The following is a 6,838-nucleotide window of genomic DNA, read 5'->3' on the forward strand; positions in this document are numbered from 1 at the left end:
GTGTAGGACTTCCCAGGATTATATTTTTGGGCAATCTCCATGCTTCCTGGAGTGTGAAGCACTCTGGAAGAACTTTGTGGTTATGGTGTCTTCCTAAACTCCAGTGACTTAGTGCTGGCACAGCTGGCCAAGCAGCCCTGAGCAAGCTCTCCCCAAGCCAGCTGTTTTCTCCTAGCCAGAGAAGAGCAGGCAGGAGATGCTCTTAGCTCCTCCAGGTACCTGCTGAGGAGCCATTATCGCTAAATCGTACCTGATGAGTGAACTGGACTGAGACGCCATCAGAAGTGACTTCATGACCTGCGGCCGGCACTGGCTCTCCCTGGCTAGCTCAACCCAAAGGAGAGCAGCACGACTTGCTTCCACTCTGCGAAAAAGAGAAATGTTTGTTTGCTGCGGTCTGCAAGATGCATATGTCTCCATGAGCTGTAGCATAAGCCGTCTCAAGGCCCAAAGAGGTACAAGGCATTGGATGGATGCCAGTTAAAACAATCCTAAGCAACAGGATAGATCGGTGCCTGTCTTCTGCATGCTCTTCATCATGGTGTGAGATGATGTGCTGATCCTCCAGCTCTCCCTCACCATAGCTGCTTGGGAGATATGTATGTTTGATTTGACTGCAGCAAGGTTTTCTTAGTGGTGGGCTGAGCTGCTTGGGTCTTACACAGCATGCAAGTGTTTGGATGCTTGTCTCCTCAACCCAGCCTCCTGAAGAAGCCTGGAAGCAGATGGCTTGGGTGAAATGCCTGCTGCTGAGGCTGGAAGTGTGTGTCCACAGAGCACTAATGGATGATGTTAGTGCCTTGTGGGTGCATCTTTGCAAACTGTCCTTGCCTGCCCTGAGTCATGTTCCCATCAGCTTGTGTTTCCAGCTGGAGCAGAACAGCTCTTGCTGGCCACCAGTGTTACCTGCCCAAGGTTTGTACCCAGTGACCTGCAGCCTGGGGGAAGCAGTGACCATGAAGTGCTCCTGACTTGCCAGGGTGAGGCTGTCTCAGCAGCGCAATTGAAGATGCCACTCTGTGTGTCAGCAGCTGGTAACTGGGTGCAGCTCTTGGACATGTTGGTTGGGGTCCTACCAACTCCCAGGAGCACAAGGGAGTGCTTTGTCCCTGCCTGCACAGGGAGACTTTCTGGTACCTGGGGAGGTGGCTGGGTCTGTTCCAATTGTAGGGGTAGCTCTGAGCTCCACTAGATGCTGGGGCTGACTGCAGAGCAAAGATGAGCAGACCTAGAAATAACTAAGGAGGAAAGGCAGGCCATCCAAGCTAAAGGTGGGTTGAAGATGGATCTCTGTATTCAGTCCTCCCTTCCCTCCTCTCTTTTTAAATCGCTCTCCATAAGGATGGTGGGCAAGATAGGAAATTTAAATTCTGAGGGTAATTGGGAGAGACAATGGAGGACTTGGCAAGGGGAGTGAAGTGCTAATGGGGTGTCTATCTGCCCCATTTATAATTTCTTTGTGATTTTTTTAGGTAGCGCTGGTCTTGTGCTGCAGCAAGGGAAGGGCTCTTCACTTCTGGATGTTTCACCTGGCCTCTGGAAGGTGGCAGGCAGAGGCACAAATTTTTCTTCTCCAGCTGTTTTCTGGGACAGATGTTGAACACGGCAGCATGAGGCTGGCTGCAGTTTTCTGGCGGTGTCTGTCCTGTCCCTACAGGCAGGCAAGCTGGAGACGTTTGCAGTGGTGTGGCCAGACTCCTTTCCAACTGTGAGCTAATGCAGCTCCAGAAACAACTGCATCTCTTCCAGTAAAAGCCTTGCTCTGCTTTCCTCACCCAGTGTTGTATATCTCCATTCACTCTTCCTCAGCTTCCTCCTTGACAGACACAGTATTTTGAGAGAGAACAGATCTTCCGAAAGCCCTCAGAGAAATTTGCTCTCTACAGGGAAGTGCTCTGGCTTGGCCCGCTGGGTTGCAATCCTCTTGGGCAACCCTATGCAGTCTCTTGTGGTGCTGCTCTCCTTTTCCAGATGGCTCTGGGTGCTGCTGTCCTAAAGAGCATGTCTTCTTGGCTAGCTGCTGCCTCCAATCTGGTTCTTCCACTGCTTTCTGCTGGTTTCAGAAACATCCCTCCTAGTGAGGGGGTGTTCTTGCTTCATCTCATCAAGCCTTTAATTTTTCTGTGGGCTGAAAGACCTGGCAGATCATTCCCTCATCCTGTCAGCATGTCAGAGCCTTGGCTTGTAGCCAGGATCGTTGCACCTGCATGAGCTCCTGCCAGCCTCCAGGCTGAGCCCCTCTGGCTGCAGGGCTGTTCTACTGGCTGGTGGGGCCAGTGTGGGTCTGGTTGGGTTTGCCTGTACAAGCATAGGAGACCTACAGGAGGAAGGCAAGGAGAGGTGGTCCATCAGAAGTGGAGGTTTATTAGTGCCAGAGCTAATGGAGAAAAGCAGGATTTCTGTTGAAACTGGAGGTGCTGGAGGCTCTGGCCCGGTTTGGGGTGAGGTGTGCATGTGGGGCAGAAGCTGGCTCAGACCCTCTGAGGAGGGGATCTGAGGAGGAAGAGCTGCTAGTCTTGGGCAGTGGGGTGAGGGATGGCTTGTCTTGCATGTGTGCAGCTGCTGTGCCTGCCCATCTACAGCTGTGCTGCTCATGCTGAGCCTGGTGTGGGATGGAGGCAGCTCTTGGGGTTAAATGCTCGAAGCCTTGGGAATGCAGGGGGGTTTCCTGTTGCTGCTGGGCAGGAGGAAACTACTTCCAGCTGTTAAGGGGAGGGGTGGTGGAGTGGGAGACACTGGTCAGGGAGGAGGACAGCTGATGTGGCTCTGCTGAGCAGGCACCTCCCAGTGACAGGGCTGGGGGGGAGCGAGTAACCCCCATCCATGCACTGGTAGCTGCTGTGGTGGCTCCATAAGGTGTCAGTGATGCCGCTTCCCACATGGGGCTATGAGCCTTCCTGGCCTGTGCCAGTGCGAGGAGATAACCATGCCCCAGAGCAGCGTGGTGGCCCCAGGCTGGGGAGCAAGGGTGCAGCTGAGCTGGGTCCTTCTCAAAGGTGAACGGAGAAGTGAAGGCACGGTGTGTGTGGCACCAAGATAGCACTTTGGTCATGGCACTAGATGGGACCCATCACTGGGGAGGAGGGTCTTGGTAATGGTCATGCCCTCGATTCCCTCCACCCAAGGCTGAACTGACTGGAATGCACCTGGTCTGCTGCCTCATGGAACAAGCTATGGGGCTAGCTGGGAGCTGACTTGGTGGCACCCACTTGGCTTGTGAAGGTGTCTGGCAAGGAGTCCGACCAACCCAGTGTGCCTGGCTACAGGCAGCTACCTCAAGTGTGGTGCTGGTGGCTGAACAGGAGCCTGCGATCAGGCAGATCTAACCTGATGAGAGGCTTCTGCTAGGACAGAACCTCTGCAAATTTGCAGGGCTCTTCCCTGTAGGAACCATCACAAGAAGAGGGACTTGAGGTCCCTGAGCTCATGCTCGGGGCTGTTCAGTTACTGGCATCACAGTCCTTCTGCTGGTGGAGGGAGGACTTGGCCATAGCAGCCAGCTGTGCTTTCTGGGAGGTGAGTGCTTATTGTCCCCTGCAGCTCCTGTGAGGAGGCTGCAGTGTCAAGGTCTTGGCAGTTTGCTGCATGTCTCTGCACAAAGGAGTGAATGCAAAGCCTCTGGCTCCATCGGGTGTCAGACTCCTGTTTTTCACAGGGATAAAGGGAGTAGGGTTTGAAGGGACCCACTGCAGATGTGCCTAGCTTGGAGAGTAATCCAAGGGCAGTCACTGAGTCCCTGGGTGTCCTGGTCTTCAGCTCTGTCTCTTCTGAAGACCTGTGTGCAGGTCTTATGCAGCTGGTGTTGGGGACACAGGTCTGCATCTCCACTCCTGGGTAGCGTTGCAGCAAGACTCGCGTTGCGCGTGTCATCCAGTGTATCAGCTGGGCAGTGTGCTGCCTGCTAGGTAGGTAGAAAATAGCCAGCTCCTGTTTCCCTCTCATTGCCAGCTGTCATCTCAACCTGGAGTGGCTTTCTTGATGTCTCTTGCATGGTTACAGGCTGCAGGGGAGACCTGACTCTGGCAAGAGCCCTGTTAGAAAGAGGCTGGCAGAATCGTCCTTGCTGGGCACAGCCGTGAGGGGTTAGATGAGCTGTAAAGCCTCTGCCAAACTAGATGCTTTGGCTGTGGCTGCAGCTCTCACTGCCCAACTGACCTGGGACCTTGCTTCAAGAAAGTCTGCCTATCCTCGACCAAGGGTCCCTCTTAGTGGGAGAGTGCCATGTACAGGGGTTGGAGCTGGTCTGGAAATACTTTTTCCGTCTGGCCCTAGAGTGGTGCATGTGCTTGGGAGGGGAGCATCTAGCCAGACTTGTTCAGGCAAGGGGACAACCTTGCCAGGATGGTCTGGCAAGGGGAACAGTTCATGCTGGACTCCAGGGGGTTTTCTGCCTCTCTTCTACCCATCTTAGAGCAAAGTCCATCATTCTGCTGGTACTCAGAGCCCTGAACGTACTGGCTGCTCTTAATGCCTGTCCTTACTGAGGCTGTGCTCTCTTCCCATGAGCTGGGGAGGGAGGAGAGTGGGGATGGCTGCTGTGTTTCAGCTCCCTTTGCAAACAGCAGCGGGACCGAGCTCTGGTAGCTGCTCCTGCTGCTGGATCTGTGCTCAGTCAAGTGGCAGACTCATCTCCCACTGCTCTCGGGCATGAAGCTGCTAACTCAGCCCAGCCTGATGTACCGGTCTTGCAGACCAAATGGGAGCATCTGGATGTCTGATGCTATTCTACTGGATGTTGCCAGTGTGCTGTATCTATTGACAGGCTGGAAGGTGTCTGCTCAGTTGCTGTTACCACATCTGCTCCTCGAGTCCCCATCCAGCAGTCCTTCCTTGGCAAGGAACAGGCCTGAGCAGTAGATGTGCAACAACAACCTGCTAGGGAAGCCTCCAAGTCTTGCTGGTTTGCAGCTCTACCAAGTTCTTCCCATGATGTGGTCTGCCTGGAGCCTCTTCTGATGGCTGGGTCGTGTCTTAGAAAAGTTCATGGGTCTCTTCTGGGGTGGATGAGCCAGTTCTTACCCCGTGCATGTCACATAGAGGTTGTCTGGTTTAAATGTGTGGTCTTGAGATGTTGCCTTCTGCTAGCTGAGGGCAGAGCAGCCACCACCCTGGGGTGCTGCATGCCCAAAGTGAGCCTCCTCTGCCCTACCTGAACCTGAACTGGGGGAAAGATGTAAACTTGGGGTTTGGGGGAGTGGGAAGACTCTGGGGGGGAACAGCCCCTCCTTGCACACACTTATGCAGCGGTAAACTTCACAGATAGCTTGGTGGTGAGGAGCTTTCCTAGCTTCAATGGTGGTGTTCTGCATGTTGTAGTGAGCTGGGGCCAGGCATTGGCGTGAATTTGGGGGCTGTCTTCTGGTTATGCCAATAAGCAGAAAGTACTTGAGAGTTGAGGCAAGCCCTGAGATGGGGTGCTAGCTTCCTTCTTAGATGTGTGGGATCCTGCTGTCCTCCTTATGGGAGGACCTGGCCGGGTCCCAGTGCCTGGTGAGCCAGAGCTGGCCAGTGTGGGGCTGGCATGGTGCAGCCCTAGGTTGGGATGCTACTTGGGTAGTATTTGGGGCTCACCTTGGAGCCTCCTTTCCCATGCTGGAGCTACCTTTACTCAGTGGACTTTGTACATGGCCTGAATGAGCTGAAGGTTTGGGCTCTGGTTGAGATCCTAGATCACAGACCTCTGGCGTGGCTTTCTTTTCCAGATGCGCTGGTATCCTCCCTCTGAAGCTACCCAGCAAGGATGGAAGTCTCGTCAGTTTTGTTAGTTCGTTAGTAAGTAATTAATTACTCTTCCAGCTGGGTCCTTGTCTCGCTTGTCCTTGGGCTCTTGGGAGGAGGGATGGGAGCTCAGGCTCAGCCCCTGCATCCACCCAAAGATGTGGTTGGGTTACACTGATGGGTGATGGGGCCAAATCCACCCCAGTGGGAGCAGGGAGACCCACCAAGTCATTGGGTGGGGAAAGGGCTGTGGGTGCCACTTGAGGAGCAGATCCAGCCAGCCCCTGCTCACCGCCGTTCCTCTCCCGCAGTGTCTCTCCTCAGCTTGTGTTCCTCCTCCCTGCCTCTCTGCGGAGGGATGCGCCAGGGACGATTGCTCAGACTCCTCTCGGTTTGGTTTGCGGCCAGTGGACAAGGCGCCCGGCCTCTGCGTGCTCCCTGCCCGGGGCTGCCAGCATCCCCCCCTCCCTGGACTGTGAAGCTGCGCAGGCCGTGCCCTGCCTCCATCCATCCCACCATCCCTCCCTCCATCCCCAGGACATCCTCCCCGACTGAGCTTCGCTGTCTGGCTGTGCCGAAACCCAGCTGGGGTGGAGCTCGATCTTGGGCTTCCCTGGGCTCGCCCTGCCCCGGCAGCTCGGCTGAAGGAAATGAAAGGCAATGGGTTTTGCATGTTTTCTGGCATGAATTAAAACACTTAACTTGTGTATGTGTGAGTGTAAGTTTGTTTGTTCTAGCGTTTGTGTAACCGTTAGCAACAGGTCTTGGCCCAATGGATTGATCCATCAAGGTTTTCATCTTGTTTCGGTGAAGACTTGGCTTTGAGAAATACTTCCTTGTCTCACCCCTTCGCCCGCCTCCCCCCTCCCCTTCCCAGTATGACGAGAAAAATTTGAAAAATGTTTCTTTTTTTTTTTTTTTCTCCAAGTACGATGCACTGGGTTTCTGTTCTCATCCATTCTTCTCCAGTTCTAAAGTCAGGGTTATTATATTATTTTTTTTTTTCTTCTTCAGACTTCTATATATAGAACAGCTGTAAAATATCTAACCTCTTTTTTTTGTTTTGTTTTCCACATCCTTCTGATTGGAGAGCATCCAGTCCTGCCAAATAATCAGCCAT

The 6,838-nt window shown here is 53.7% G+C and overlaps 1 protein-coding gene across 1 annotated transcript in view; it reads left to right on the top strand.

The window, feature by feature from the left end:
* Positions 1–5,765, top strand: part of RBPMS2 (RNA binding protein with multiple splicing 2) — a gene marked incomplete at its 5' end in the record, with an annotated part of 15,036 nt that extends 9,271 nt beyond the window's left edge. Inside the window, one exon of the mRNA XM_009707711.1 lies at positions 5,703–5,765. Within this exon, the coding sequence (XP_009706013.1) occupies positions 5,703–5,765 (63 nt within the window). The remainder of the gene's footprint in view (positions 1–5,702) is intronic.
* Positions 5,766–6,838: the final 1,073 nt, after the last annotated feature.

This window comes from Cariama cristata, unplaced genomic scaffold (genome assembly GCF_000690535.1).
Source record: "Cariama cristata isolate BGI_N322 unplaced genomic scaffold, ASM69053v1 scaffold39689, whole genome shotgun sequence".
In the NCBI taxonomy this organism is placed as follows: domain Eukaryota; kingdom Metazoa; phylum Chordata; class Aves; order Cariamiformes; family Cariamidae; genus Cariama; species Cariama cristata.